At 43.8% G+C, this 16,506-nt stretch overlaps 1 protein-coding gene across 1 annotated transcript in view; it reads right to left on the reverse strand.

Moving 5' to 3' along the window:
- The window catches only part of HTT (huntingtin), a 797,032-nt gene that overhangs the window by 235,846 nt on the left and 544,680 nt on the right, over positions 1-16,506 (reverse strand). The window contains exon 46 of the mRNA XM_029606726.1: positions 13,090-13,228. Coding sequence (XP_029462586.1) covers positions 13,090-13,228 — 139 coding nt within the window. The remainder of the gene's footprint in view (positions 1-13,089; positions 13,229-16,506) is intronic.

Here is a 16,506-nt window from a genome sequence, read left to right on the forward strand (position 1 = left end):
ATGCACTTACTTGTAACTTTTTTATTTTTGGGGTGCCTGGACTGCCTCGACCGGCAGCCCCGGGTTTAAACGGGGATCAGCAATGACCCCCGCTCAACCACCAAGTTTGGCCGCATGTTTATTTTTTATTTGTATTTTTTCACTGCAGCTTTAAATGTGCGGTGGAAGCCTCAGGTCCTGCGTTAGGTTCCCGGGCCTCCCGCCACACTTTTAACGCATGCCAGGGAGGTGTAGTTATTTTCTCACAGCTGACCAACTTCTTGGTCGGCCATGATAAAATATCATAGAACTACCTAGTAATGACCTTCTTTGCATGCAAAGAAGGCCATTATAATAGGAGAGGGTATATTGGTGGGGACATACAAAATATCACATATAGCATGCGATATATGCGCATTAGATCCATTTAACGTGTATTCGGGCCCTAATGCAAAATGATAAATGACTGTCACTCTTCCAGAGGCATAAACCCAATGAAGTAAGATGTGTGTTCAACAGATCCCAAGATATCACAGTTTAAATACAGTTTAGTGCAGTATAAAAATAGCCCACTTCTGGTCTGATTTAAAGCAGGTGTCTCAAAGGCTTCCAGTAGATCTACACAGAAACAGAAATGATGGCAGAAAAGGATCAAATGGTCCATCCAATCTGCCCAGTAAGCTTATGGTAGCATCTGCTGTGACCTTAAAAGATAGGGCCCTCGTTAGTTGCTGTTTGAATCCAATTCTCCATTACCCCCATGCTTATCAGTTTCCCACACTAGCCCTTGTTGATTATTGTTGAATCCAATTTCCTGTTTTGCCATGCTGTTGAAGCAGAGAGCAATGTTTGAGTTGCATCAAAGTATCACTCTTATTGGTTATGGGAAGTAACCGCCGTATCAGCAGATTACCCCGATACTTGTTTCCGCAGACCGTAAAAGTCGGGGCCCTTGGTTGCTGAATGAATCCAATTCCCCTTTACCCCCTGCCACTGAAGAGGAGAGCAATGATGGAGTTGCATCAACAGGGTAATAACCACCACACATTCAAGTTACTTCATGCACTCTTTTCTTCATTTCCATTCTTTAGCCTTTGGGGATTCACAGTATTTATCCCATGACCTTTTGAATTCTTTCACTGTTTTGGTTTTCACCGCCTCCTCCGGAAGGGCATTCCATGTATCCATTACCCTCTCTGTGAAGAAATATTTTCTGACGTTGGTTCTGAGGCATCCTCCTTGGAGTTTTATTTCGTGACCCCTAATTCTACTGATTTCTTTCCAACGGAAATGGTTTGCCGATTGCACATCATTAAAACCTTTTAGATATCTTAAGGTCTGTATCATATCACCCCTGCGCCTCCACTCTTCCAGGGTATACATATTACTATCCTTCAGTCTCTCCTCAGGTTTTCTGATACTGACCCCACACCATTTTGGTAGTCCTTCTTTGGACTGCCTCCATTCTGTCTCTTTGCCTTTTGAGATAAGGGCTCCAGAACTGAACACAATACTCCAGATGAGGCCTCACCAAGGACCTGTACACGGGCATCACCACCTCCATTTTTTACTAGTTATTCCTTTCTCTATGCAGTCCAGCATTCTTCTGGCTTTAGCTATTGCCTTGTCACACTGCATTGCCGTCTTCAGATAACCAGAAACTATCACCCCAAGATCTTGCTCTTGTTCTGTGCACATCAGCCTTTCCCCTCCATCTCATACCGCTCTTTTGGATTACTGCATCCCAGATGCATGACTTTGTACTTGTTGGCATTGAATCCCAGCTGCCAAATCTTCAACCACTCTTCAAGCTTTTTTAAATTGCTTTTCATTCTCTCTACTCCTATTACAAACCCACCAGAAATCTACAGAAACACAAAGTGTGGAAAAAAAGTAGTGGTTTATATTTTTCACAGGTAGCTGCCGTTCTAAGAAGGCTAAGTGCTATAAGACAAAATACTGAGATATTTTCTTTGACAGCTGCTTTAATGGTCTGCCAGAAGAGTGGTGGAGGCCAGCACTGTAAGAGAATTTACACATGCCTAGGATGGATAAAAGATGGGATAAATGAATGGAGGATCATTCTTCTAGCTGCCTTGGTAGCTGACTCTGAAAGTCACCATAACCCACCACGAGCCTGAGCTGCCTCCCATCCTGTGCTCCCTGGGCAGCTGGCCAGGTACTGGAAAGGCTGCATCCTCTTTGCATACTTCTCCCAAATGCTTCAGTGGTTGACTCTGGAAATCACAACACAACTTGGGCCTGAGCTGCTCCCACTCCGTATTCCTTGAGGAGCTGGCCAGACAACTAAGGAGGTTGCAGGCCTCTATTTCCTATGGCTCCACTACATTTTTCTTTTCCTGATGCTAATCCTCTCTAATCATATTCCCTCCATTACTGACACGAAGTCCACCTTCACCATTTCCTACATTCTTTACCTCACCTGCCATTTTGTCATCTGCACTGTCAGCTGAAGTTTTCTTCCTCTTATCCAGTCATCTCCACTGTCCCTGACAGTATCTCATTCTTCTCACTATCATTGCACCTCTACCTCTCTCCTACATATTTCTCCTACTCTCAGCTGAGAATATCTATCCCAATCCTGGTCTTCCAAGGCAACCTGAACCCCATCAGAGCATATCAATCCCCTTCCTCCTTTTTCCTGCTCCTTGTGGAATGCTCATTCTATTTTCAAGAAGCTTGCTTATATTCATGACCTCTTTCTCTCAAACTCTTCCTCTCTATGCCTTGGTTGAGACCTGGCTATCTCCTGAGTACTCTGCTTCAGCTGATGCTCTCTGACACGAAAGTTATCTTTTTAGCCATACACTTTGCCACACACTTTGCACAGCAGGCCATGGCTGTGGGGGTTGGACTGCTGCTCTCCCCACCTTCTTCCACCTCAACCCCACTATACTGGTCTAAAGACAAAATGCTTCTGAAATTAATGTAGTCAAACTTTATTAAATCTGGGTCACTGAGAACAGAAATGATGCTTAAAATTATTGACTGGCTTTAATTTTCAAGATATGCTACTAAGTCAGTATATATGACCTTTGACTTGGGAATTGCGGAGAATAAGTGAGTTAAGAAAAAAAAAGGATCTCAAATTAAACCAGAAATTATGTATTTAACCATGCAATGTGAGGCAAGAAAAATATAGCGTGGAAAGCCTTCCAGTTAGTGGGAGATACCATTGACACAGTTTTCAAGGGTGATGATTCAGATGAACTGAACCAAATCAGGGTGAACCTGAAAGATGTAGTAGGCCAGAATGACCAACTGAAAAATATCAATTTGTCCAAACCAGATGGTATGCACACCAGGGTTCTGAAAGAATTAAAAAACGAAATTTCAGATCTATCACTAGTATTTTGTAACCTATCATTAAAATAATGCATTGTACCTGAACATTGGAAGGTAGACAATGTAATCCTGATATTTAAAAAGAGTTCCGTGATGATCTGGGAAACTTTGGACTGGTGAGCCTGACTTCAGTGCTGAGAAAAATTGTGGGAAATATCCTTAATAACAAAATCACAAAACATAAAGATAGACATGGTTTAATGGGACACAGACAGCTTGGCTTTATCCAAGGGAGGGCTTGCCTCACAAATCTGCTACATTTTCATGAATGGGTTAATAAAAATGTGGATAAAGGTGAGCCGGTAGATTTAGTGTATTTGGATTTTCAGAAGGCATTTGACAAAGTCCTCCATGAGAGGCTTCTAAGAAAATTAAATGTCATAGGATAAGAGGCAATGTACTTTTGTGGATTACAAACTGGTTAAAAGACAGGAAACTGAGTGTAGGATTAAATGATCAGTTTTCTTAGTGGAGAGAAGTAAACAGTGAATTGTCTCAGGAATCTGTACTTGGAATGGTGCTTTTTAATATATTTTTAAATAATGAGGAAAGGGAATGATGAGTGAGGTGATCAAATCTGCAGATAACTCAAAATTATTCACAGTAATTAAATCACAAGCGGAGGATCTTGCGAGACTGAAAGATTGTTCATTCAAATGGCAAATGAAATTTAACATGGACAAGTGCAAGGTAATGCATGTAAGAAAAAATAACCCATTCTGTAGTTACACAATGTTAAGTTTCATGTCAGGAGTTACCACCCAGCAAAAAGATCTAGGCTTCATAGTGGACAATACATTAATGGTGGGGGTGGAAGAGAAATAGAACCAAAGAGCTAAGAGAAACAGATAAGTATGAGAAAAAAATGTGAAGCTTGCTGGGCAGACTGGATGGGCCGTTTGGTCTTCTTCTGAACATAAGAACATAAGAACATAAGAACATAAGAAATTGCCATGCTGGGTCAGACCAAGGGTCCATCAAGCTCAGCATCCTGTTTCCAACAGAGGCCAAACCAGGCCACAAGAACCTGGCAATTACCCAAACACCTAGAAGATCCCATGCTACTGATGCAATTAATAGCAGTGACTATTCCCTAAGTAAACTTGATTAATAGCAGTTAATGGACTTCTCTTCCAAGAACTTATCCAAACCTTTTTTGAACCCAGCTACACTAACTGCACTAACCACATCCTCTGGCAACAAATTCCAGAGATTTATTGTGCGTTGAGTGAAAAAGAATTTTCTCCGATTAGTCTTAAATGTGCTACTTGCTAACTTCATGGAATGCCCCCTAGTCCTTCTATTATTCGAAAGTGTAAATAACCGAGTCACATCTACTCGTTCAAGACCTCTCATGATCTTAAAGACCTCTATGATATCCCCCCTCAGCCGTCTCTTCTCCAAGCTGAACAGCCCTAACCTCTTCAGCCTTTCCTCATAGGGGAGCTGTTCCATCCCCTTTATCATTTTGGTTGCCCTTCTCTGTACCTTCTCCATTGCAACTATATCTTTTTTGAGATACGGCGACCAGAATTGTACACAGTATTCAAGGTGTGGTCTCACCATGGAGCGATATAGAGGCATTATGACATTTTCCGTTTTATTAACCATTCCCTTCCTAATAATTCCTAACATTTTATTTGCTTTTTTGACTGCTGCAGCACACTGAGCTGACGATTTCAATGTATTATCTACTATGACGCCTAGATCTCTTTCTTGGGTGGTAGCTCCTAATATGGAACCTAACATCGTGTAACTACAGCTAGGGTTATTTTTCCCTATATGCATCACCTTGCACTTGTCCACATTAAATTTCATCTGCCATTTGGATGCCTAATCTTCCAGTCTTGCAAGGTCCTCCTGTAATGTATCACAGTCTGCTTGTGATTTAACTACTCTGAATAATTTTGTATCATCTGCAAATTTGATAACGTCACTCATTGTATTCCTTTCCAGATCATTGATATATATATTGAAAAGCACCGGTCCAAGTACAGATCCCTGAGGCACTCCACTGTTTACCCTTTTCCACTGAGAAAATTGACCATTTAGTCCTACTCTCTGTTTCCTGTCTTTTAACCAGTTTGTAATCCACGAAAGGACATCGCCTCCTATCCCATGACTTTTTAGTTTTCGTAGAAGCCTCTCATGAGGGACTTTGTCAAACGCCTTCTGAAAATCCAAATACACTACATCTGCCGTCATTTCTATGTTTCTATGTTACATTGAAATTGCTTTTTTGACTGCCACAGCACACTGAGACAAACAGAATATTAGGAATTATTAGGAAGTCAATGTTGAATAAAATGGAGAATGTCATAATGCCTCTGTATCAATCCATGGTGAGTCCACATCACCATGTGTTCAATTCTGGTCGCTGCATCTCAAAAAAGATATAGATGCACTGGAGAAGGTACAGAGAAGGGTGACCAAAATGATAGAGGGAATGGAACAGCTCCCCCATGTTGAAAGGCTAAAAAGGTTAGGGCTGTTCAGCTTGGAGAAGAGACGGCTGAGGAGGGATATGATGGAGGTCTTCAAAATCATGAGAGGTCTATAATGGGTAAATGTAAATCAGTTGTTTACTCTTTCAGATAACAGAAGGACTAGGGGACACTCTGTGAAGTTAGCAAGTAGCATATTTAAAATAAACTGGAGAAAATTCCTTTTCACTCAACTTGCAGAGACCAGAGAGAGCACTTTTTCAGTGCTGGAATGATCTTGTGGAACTCTTCCAGAAAGCTTGCATCTGATTACTTGCACTAAAACTTTCAAGAAAAATGTATTTTTAAGTATTTATAGTCCATCTATAATAATAAAATTATGCTAAGAATTTTTATTTCAGCAGGCATTTATGTGACTGATTAAATCCTTTACAATTTGAGAGTTTTGGATGGGCATCTGCTTGCTAATTTCTGACTTTTGGTCCTGGCACTTTCTGTATTAGGTCTCATTTGATGTGTGTGATTATGTATATATGTTTTATTATGTACACCACATAGAGTTGTGGATATAGGTAACATATACTTTTTTTTATATTTATTTATCATTTATATATAAATAAAGCAAATGTTGCTTACCTGTAATAGGTGTTCTCACAGGACAGCAGGATGTTAGTCCTCACATATGGGTGACATCACAGGATGGAGCCCAATCACGGAAAACTTCTGTCAAAGTTTCCAGAACTTTGACTGGCCCCTACTGGGCATGCCCAGCATGGCACTAACCCTACATCCAGCAGGGGTCCCCCTTTAGTCTTGTTACAAAGCTACAGGCAGTGCCGAAAAATAAAATAAGAAACTAACCCAACACCGCAAGGTGGCAGGCGGGTTTCGTGAGGACTAACATCCTGCTGTCCTGTGACAACACCTGTTACAGGTAAGCAACATTTGCTTTCTCACAGAACAAGCACGATGATAGTCCCCACATATGGGTGAGTACCGAGCTGAGGATGTCCGAATATACACCAAATGTACCCAACGGCATGCAACAGGCACAACAACTGGGGAGGAATTTGGGAGAGGGCATCCTGAACCCCACAGGCAGGCGGAAGGGTGTTGGTATGTCACGTCGTAAACAGGTTACACAATACAGACTAGCCGAAGATGGAATCTTGTCTTCCGGCTTTGTCCAAGCAATTGTGGGCTGTAAAGGTATGGAGAGAACTCCAGGTGGCAGCCCTGCAAATATCAGGAAGCGGCACCGATCTGAAGTGTGCTACTGAAGTTGCCATGGCCCTCACAGAGTGTGCCTTAACACGGTCTTGAAGCGGAATGCCTGCTTGCTGATAACAAAAGGATATGCAGTCCGCTAACCAGGAGGAGAGGGTCTGCTTACCCACAGGCTGCCCTAATTTGATGGAATGGAAAGAGACAAACAATTGAGTGCTCTTTCTGTGGGCAGCTGTATGGTCTAGGTAGAATGCTAGAACCCATTTACAGTCAAGGGTATGCAGAGCCTGCTCTCCTGGATTGGAGTGGGGCCTGGGAAAAAAGGTTGGTAGTATGATGGAATGATTGAGGTGAACATCCAAAACTACCTTAGGTAAAAATTTAAGGTGAGTGCAGAGTACTGCCCGGTCCTGCAGAAGTTTAGTGTAAGGCAGATAGGTAACTAGGGCCTGTAATTCACTAACTCTGTGAGCTGAAGTGATTGCCAAAAGGAAAATCACTTTCCATGTGAGATATCGCAGTTCACATGAGTGAAGAGGCTCGAATGGTGGTTTCATCAGCCGACACAAAACCAGGTTAAGGTCCCAAGAAGGGGCCAGAGGACACAGTGGAGGCTTGAGGTGAAGTAAGCCTTTCAAAAAACATGTTACAAGGGGTTGTACTGATATAGGGTCATCCCCGACACCTTTATGGAAGGCGGCTACCGCACTGACATGCATTCTGATGGAGGAAGTTTTTAGACCTGACTGACAAGTGCCAGAGATAGTCCAGAAACTTTGGAATTAGACAGCTAAAAGGACCAAGGGCCTGAGAAGAGCACCGTAATGTGAATCTGTTCCATTTGTATGACGAGGCATTTTGTAAATACTCGTGGTGCAGATGCGAGGCTGAATGGAAGCACTCTGTACTGATAGTGCTTGTGGCCTACTAGAAACCTCAGGTATTTGCGATGAGATGGAATAATCGCAATATGAGTGAATGCGTCCTGAAGGTCTAGAGATCAGAGCCAGTCTCTTCTTTGTAGAAGACGAAGAAGAGAGCCCAAGGTTACCATCTTGAACTTTGCTCTCTGGAGGTACTTGTTTAGGGCTCATAGATCAAGGATTGGACGAACGCCTCCCGATTTTTTGGGGATTAGAAAGTACCGGGAATAGAACCCTAGGCCTTGCTGAGGGAATGGTACTGGTTCTATTGCTGCGGACTGGAGTAGGAGGGAGACCTCCTGTTCCAGGAGCAGTGAATGGTCAGATGTTTTCCACGTCATTAGAGGTGGGGAATCCGGCGGGATTGAGAGAAAGTTGAGATGATATCCTTGAGCTATAATCGCTAGAACCCACTGGTCTGAGGTGATTGAGTGTTGTTGAAATGGCACAATCGACCTCCCACTGGTATGTGGGGTAACGGAAGCTGGCTGTTGCTCTCTATGCGAGAGTCAAAAGCCAGAAGCAGGGCCCGGCTGGGGGGCTGTTTGTGGCTTTTGTTTCCGGGTCTGACGAGATTGTGCTTTGAGAAATGGTCTCGTAGTACGGGATCTGGCTGGTGGCGGGTAGGACGTCTTCGGTCTGAAGTATGACTTTTTAAGAGTCCTTCCGGAAATGCTGTTTGGAAGGATAGTCCAAAGGTATCAAAGAGAGCTGTCTTAGAGTCTCATGATGATCCGTTAATTCAGCCACTGTCTTTTGAATCTGCTCGCCAAAGAGATTGTCCCCTATGCAGGGGAGATCAGACAATCTGTCCTGGACTTCAGGGCGAAGGTCTGAAGACTTGAGCCAGGTCCATCGTCTTGCTGAAATAGCAGCTGCAGATACTCTGGTTGCAGTGTCAGTGTCAAAGATGTCATAACATGATCTGATCTCATGTTTGCCTGCCTCAAAACCTTTGTTAACTAGGGTTTGAAGTTGTTCTTGAAGTGACTGAGGCATGGAGTCTGACAAGTCTTGTATCTGCTTAAAAATGACCCTATTATATTGGGTCACATAAAGCTGATAAGCGGCAATTCGGGAGATCAGCACTGATTCTTGAAAGACTCGGCGACCAATGGCATCTAAAAGCTTCTGTTCCTTGCCAGGGGGAAAGGAAGTGTGAGGCTTTGACCTTTTTGCTCTCTTTTGCGCAGATTCAACCACCACAGATTGGAGATCCAATTGAGGCTTCTGAAAGCCCGGAGCTGACTGCACCAAATAGGTAGTGTCAGCTTTTCTGTGGACTGGTGCAATGGAGCCAGGATGTTCCCAGTTCTTCTTGAGAAGGTCCAGAAGAACATGGTGGATAGGGATGGAGGTTATTTCCTTGGGAGCATCCAGGAATTGTAGCAACTCCATCATCTGATGTCTATCGTCCTGTTCAGTCTGTAATTGGAAGGGAACCAATTCAGACATTTCCTTCACAAAATTTATGAAAGAGAGGTCTTCTGGAGGAGAACACTTTCTACTCTCAGTGGGTGAAGGTGATGATGGCAAATCATCAGTGTCTGGTAAGAAGTCATCAACCCAGGTATCATAAGGATCAGTACCTGTCCCTCTAGGAACTAGAGGGGGACAGGGTGGTTGGATACCTTAAGGCCCCGGTCTAGGCTCCAAAGGCATCGAAGGAATAACCAGAGGCACCGATGAAGGCATCGAAGGCCCCGGCGCGGGAATTGAGGGGCATCGATGGATGGCTCGATGGCGCCGGTGGATGTATCGGCACCGATGGAATTGGTGGGGACGGCCGTATCAGCCTCGATGGCTGAGGCAAAACTCCTGATGGAGGGAGGTGGAACAGTGTTTCTCCTCCCGATGACAGAATAAGTGGGGAGGGCACCGGAGCCATCAGTGACCCGGGGTCCATCGGTGGAAAAGCGGCCATAAGCACTTCCATCCTGGAGAGCAGTGGTGCTAATGCTGCTGGAATCAGGTCGATGGTCGGTTCCGCAATCAGTACAGGTGTCGGAGGAACCTGAAGTCGTTGCATCGCCTTGTTGATGGCCTCCTGAAACATCCGGTGCAGTTCTCGGAGACCTGGAGCAAGCAGCCCTGGCTCCGGAACAGAAGAAGGAGGCAGAGGCATAGTCGGAGGGACCACCGTTAAAAGGCGGAGTCGCGGCTCCTGATGCCCTGTCGGGTGAGGGTTGCCTCGGTGACCCGGTCGCCGAAAAGGTCTGTGCCTTTTCTGGACGGGGTTTTTTCAATGGCGGCTCGGACGATGGCGAGCTCGATGATTTCGCTCCCTCGATGGTCCGAGTCTTACGGTGCCAATGGCGATGTTTCTCCCTATGATCCCCTCGGTCCTGAGGGGGAGTAGAGGGTGTCGAAGGCCGAGAAGTCGTCAATGCTGGACGGTCACCAGCTGGTGGTCGATGCTGGTGCAAAGTTGACTGTGCCGGTTCAGACGATGTCGATGCAATGGACGGAGTCTGGGTTTGAGCACGGAAGAGAAGTTCCATCTTCTCCATTCTGGCCTTGCGACCTTTTGGTGTCATTAGGGCACATTTGGTGCAGGTCAAGACATCGTGCTCTCGTCCAAGACACATTACACAGACTTTATGGGGGTCTGTAATGGACATGGTGAGAGTACAGTCTGGGGACAGACGAAACCCCGACGCTATGGCCATAGAAAAAAATCGAGCCGCGGTATGTTCGATGGCCAGTAGGCCGCTAGGGCCAAACTCGACTGTAATCAATGGAAAACGGGTAAAAACTTACTGGAGTACCGCGGTCTGAAAAAAGTTAAAGGAGGGACCCCCTGTGGGGCAAATTAACTTTTAGCAATTCCGTGAGGAAAATTCCTGTCAGGAATCTCTGTAGAGCTCCTTAATCGCGAGGCTACTGCTGCATGGAAAAAAGAAGACTAAAGGGGGACCCCTGCTGGCTGCAGGGTTAGTGCCATGCTGGGCATGCCCAGTAGGGGCCAGTCAAAGTTCTGGAAACTCTGACAGAAGTTTTCCAAGATTGGGCTCCATCCTGTGATGTCACCCATATGTGAGGACTACCATCCTGCTTGTCCTGTGAGAAACAAGCATAAACTTGTAACAGAAACACCAGTTTGACATAAGCAATAATGAGAAAGAAAAGAAAAGAAATCATCAACTAAGGAAAAGCCTTACAATCAATCGCTAATAAAACCACCACAAGTACGGAGGAACCTAAATCTTAAACGCTATGATCTAAGCTGTACAGATTCATAGAAATACAATTTTCAGTTGAAAAGGCAACCATATATTTGAAAGGAAATCGCAAGAAAAAAAAACAAGCCCCATGGCTAAAACCTCCTGATACATAACTAGAAATTCCTTTCTCCATGTTTGCGTAGCCTTACAAAAACCAGGAAAGATATGAGCTTTAGAGTGTCTAAAATTGCACAGATGTCCAAGGAAGCCCCATCTTGACTTAATACACCTTTACTAGGATCTACACCTTCTAACCATCTTACGCCTGAAAGTTAGAAACCTTTATGGATCAAAGGAAGGACAGATTGAGGCAACCCAAGCATCTCCCGCATATAGGTCTTGAAAAGTTCTCCTAGGAGAGATCACAGAAACAACTGGAAAATTAAGAATTTGAAGGATTTGATGAACTTGTAGAATTTTCTAGAAACTCCAACCTGCAATATATAACAGATCTATCTTGCACCAGAGTATTCTGAACCATAGATACTTTTTCCCCAAGTCAGTTTCCACATTTTTAATCTCAGAATGAACAGAGGATAATGTCTCCTGAGCTTGCATGCAAGGCAACAAAATTATTCACAGTAGCAGTTAGGAAAAATAAAGACTGTTCCACGGATGAAACACCCCCCCAAATACTGTCCAATGTTATGGAAGAGATTTTAGACCTGGCAGTACCCAAGCCAGAGTCTGCAGTTAGCTCACCTCGATGGAATCCAGTCAACACAGCCACTGAAACAGGCGCGGGAAGAAGAAAAGGCCAGCCGCGGGTGCCAGAGCTTCTTCTAGCGCCGCTGCCGTTCCCGCTGGGCTTGAACGTGTTGATAGCCCGGCGGCAACGGCAGCAGGGAAGAAAGAGCAGCAGGAGAGACCTGGAGCGCGCGACACACCCGCCCGGTGCTTGGCGACACACTAGTGTGTCGCGACACACCGGTTGAGAACCGCTGCCTTATACTGTAAGAGGTAATAGCACATGGAAAACGAACGGCCAACAACCCCAAAACTAATAGCGCTCATCACATGCAAATGCATGTTGATGAGCCTATTAGTTATTACCCCGGAATACTTAAAGTAAAATGTGCGGCCAAGGTGCATAGAAAGCACCGGGAAAGTGTACAGAAAAGCAGAAAAAAAATGCTTTTCTGTACACTCTCCGACATAATATCATAGTGATATTAAGTCAGAGGCACCAAAAAAAAAAAAAATCTGCCCACCGGTCGGCTGGTTCGAAAACGGACACTCAATTTTGCTGGCGACTGTTTTCCGAACCTGTGGCTGTCAGCGGGTTCGAAAACTGATGCCGGTAAAATTAAGTGTCTGTTGTCGGACCCACTGATAGCCGCTTCCACTAATAAGGAGGCGCTAGGGACGTGCTAGTGTCCCTAGAGCCTCCTTATTAGCGCGGGCCCTAATTTAAATGCAAAATCGCGCGCCCAGGAAAGGTGCCTGGGCGTGCGTCGGGAAAGTGAGCACTCGCCTCGAAGTGCCGGCTCTCCTGCACGTTTATTGCATCGACCTGTTCATTAGTAGTGGTTGCCTTTCTACGGTTTGGTCTAGATGTTATACAAGGCTAACATGTGAAATACTCAGTAAAAATTGGAGAGAAAAATTTTATCTATTCACGTATTCTCTCCTTTCAGTGAAGTTCTATGCTTATCTACCCGAGAGAAAACCAATGGGGTAGACTAGATGAGACAACTGGCCCTTTTCTGCTGTCATCAGTTACTACATTCCCTTACTGGATGCATACATATAAGAGATGGTAAAGAATAAAACTAAGATCTGAACTGTGTGGTAAGAGAAGTTTTACTGCACAGCCAAGTGTTCTAGTTTGATCAGAATGCTGTTTTTATAGGAGACACTAAGCCAGCATTTAGTTTTAACACATTACTACAAATAAAAACAAGTTGCAGAACAGACTCTACTTACTTTGTCTGGCATTAATGTCTCTAGTGCAGGTTGCTTCTCCCCATCCAGTGGGTGCAAAGTAACAACAGGTAAAGGACTAACTGTTTCTGGAGCAACTGTAAGACGAAATCTGTCCAACAGGGAATAAAGTCTTTGGTGTCTGTAAATAAGTATATACAAATGCTATTAGCATGTTCTTTAGGATGGCAAACAAATGCAGATAGTCATTCACTTTCTAGTCTTTTAACACAGGTTATCTGCTTTCAAGGAAATTCACCTGTCTGATAAACAGATAGTAGAAAGTATGTTAAATGGAACCTATAAGGACTCTTCTTATATACGTAGCTTGATAAGCACAGGCACACCATTTCTCTGCTTCAATGTGTCTATTGCTGACTTCCAAATACTCCCAGCCATTTTGAATAATTACCAGAAGGTGGATAAGGGATCTGAATCTCGGTCAGTTACATGGCAAACTGCCACTAGGCCTTCAGTCTGGCCATACCATAGGTGTTTTTAAACTAACAAGATTAGTCTAGCTGCAGCATGGTACTGACATAAGAACTATAGCAACTGCCCTTGCGCATGCTTTGTTAAAATTTCAGCTGCATTTTCATCTTTATTTTCTTGTATGTCAGTAGAATGCAAACATATTATTAATGAAAAACTTGTTAAACCACAGCTTTCATTCCTAAAAAAAAAAAAGTATTAAAAATATTCATTATTTAATGAAACTTGATTTACAATGTGCTGCCAAAGTTTCCTTGTTCATCTGCCAGAATCTTGAGGGTCGCCCTGTATCTTCATTTCATACATCTGGATAATTGATGTGTCCTATATAAGCAAAGGTGACAGATTCCTGTAAGATTACTAGTTAAAGTACATTAAGATGTATCCAAGTAAAAACTGTTTTCTCAGGTTTGCTCATTTTGCAAACCAGAAGTTGGAAGGGCCAGGAATGCCTTTAAATCTTGAAAAATCTAGTAGTCTCAAAAGTGCCTCCTGCTGTGTCCTAACCTTGGCGGCAGGTCTCCTGAGCTTATATGCTGAAGTGCTCTGCTCCGATACAACTGACGGTGCCTTGGCATGCTGTGCAGAGTGAGATTACTGTGCCTTGCTGTGAGAGCTACAATCCAAGGACATCGACAGCAACTGGATCCAAGTAAAACCAAACTCTGCACCATGAAGGATGAAGAGATTTGCACTGATGAGGTATCTCACTGGTGATGAAGGTGCCGACTTTTTCTTTGATTCTAAAGGAACTGCTCCCAGTGGTGTCCCTCATGTCATTTGGATGCTTTTTGGAGCCTTATCCAGTGCCACATGCAGATCCAGGAACTAGTACCACAGGAGGGGTGGGAGGATGAGGATCCTTCTTGTGCATGCAGGATCTAGATGGGGCAGATTCCTATCTTGACACCCTGCATCAAGGGCTCAATGATGTTTCACTTCTAGACGAGGAGCTGCTCCATTGTTCAGCCTAGCACTGAGGCTTGGGTTCTTACCCACTAGTATCCTCCTTAGGATATTAATCTTTCAGGTATGGTGCTGCTGTGCCCTAGGGAACATCTGACCACAGCGGTAGCTGTAGAGGAGTCATGGTCTGAGCCCGGGTAGCAATAGCAGACTGTGCGTATCTGTAATGGACACCCAGCACCCACAGATTCAGGTTTTGGACTTCTCCACAGTCATCTTAACTTTTTCTTTTTTATAGATAGTTCTCTTTGAGGGGCTGCTGAAGCAGTAGCAAGAAAAGCAGAAAAGCAACGAGAGAGCAATACGGCACAAGGCCAAAAATAGAAATAATTTGAGAGAAAGACTGGGACATGTCCATGCAGTAGCTCACATGAAGAAAACTGAGGGGTTCAGGAAGCAGTGTGTGTGCACAGTAACTCCCACACATGCCCATTAAAGTTTTTACTGAGCTCTGAAAGCTGATCCGTCACCTCTGTCAGATGTCACCCACATGTAATGGCTTAATCATGCCTGCTTGTTCATAGAGAACTATTTTATCACTGTAAAATATTTTAAGTAGCATTTGTGACCCCCATGCACAAAATGTTGAATATTTCTATCCTCAGGTAGAACACTGTCATACATACATGGGAAATTTCACCTCAGCATGGAAAAGGTTGTTAAAAAGCTGCTTACATTTTACCTGACTCTGTTTCAATCTATTTACTTTTTACAAGGTAATATTGACTTTCCCTTGGATGATGTTTTTAAGAGGCTAGGGTAGGAAGGATTTAAAGTTGTAGCAGATTTTTTATTGAAAGATTCCACATAAATCCAAACTTTTCAATATTGTAAAGAAAAACTCAATTTTCAAATTACACATTATATTCAATCAGTATTATTTCAAGATGTCAATGAATGTGGTGCCATTATTTCAAACACCGATGAAAGTACAGTATGTCACAAAAAGGTAAGGGATCCTTGTCCAGTTAAAATAAATTTCTTACTCATTCTAAACCATATACTGTACCATGTTTACCATATTGACTGATATCTGGCACAAAGATATAAATTTGCAATTGACAGACCGACATTTAAGATTGTGCAATTCCTTGATTATATCAAAGCACAGAATGTACTTCTACACAAAATGAAACTGCGTGGGAGCAAGATGGCAGCATAGAGCCAAACACAGCTCTGAATGCTAGTCTCTGTTGTTTTTCTCTCTCTTTTTCCTCTATTGAGATGGTGCCTAAGAAGAAAGGGAAAGTTAGAGTTTTTCCTACCATGGCTTCTATGCCTTTCAACCAACATTCAATTGTGGAGTTTGCGTCCCCCATGTCCCAGCCGGATCAGGCATCGAGCCCCATTGGTGAAACCGGAAGAGGAGTCTCTTTTCAACCAGGGAGATTTCTCTCAGACTGCCGGACATTTGACTACCACCGCCAAGACCAAAGCTGGGAGCTGCTGATCAACCTTGGGCACGTGATGTTGTCACTCTGGGTGCCTGCCCAGAAGGGTTTGTCAGCGACACCAGAGTGTTGAGAACTGACTCTCTGGAGGTAGTATCCACGGTCTTGGGTAAGGATATTCATGAAGGGGCCAGTGGAGGGCAGCTGGATTCTGTCCTTAGCCAACAGATGGTTTCTGCTTCTGGTGCAAGTGAGTTATCGGTGTTTCCTCAAACTGTTTCTTTCACCAAGCCAGCGGTGGTGACTCTTGAAGCTCCATGGGACCTATCGGCTAGTTTAGCCCAGTCCTTTTGGATTTTTCCTCACGTGTCCAGACTGCTTCTCAGAGGGTGGACATGTTGGCTTTGGATCAATAGCATATTTCCCAGGAACTTACAGCTGATTCAAGTTGTGGAAAGAGGTATTCAAGAGGTTAGGGAAGTAAATACAGCTATTATTCGTGAATGGGCTTTCTTCACTAGGAGAGATGGAAATATGGAGAATCAACTTCGTCATTCGAATTTGGGATTAA

This window comes from Rhinatrema bivittatum, chromosome 1 (genome assembly GCF_901001135.1).
Source record: "Rhinatrema bivittatum chromosome 1, aRhiBiv1.1, whole genome shotgun sequence".
NCBI lineage: Eukaryota > Metazoa > Chordata > Amphibia > Gymnophiona > Rhinatrematidae > Rhinatrema > Rhinatrema bivittatum.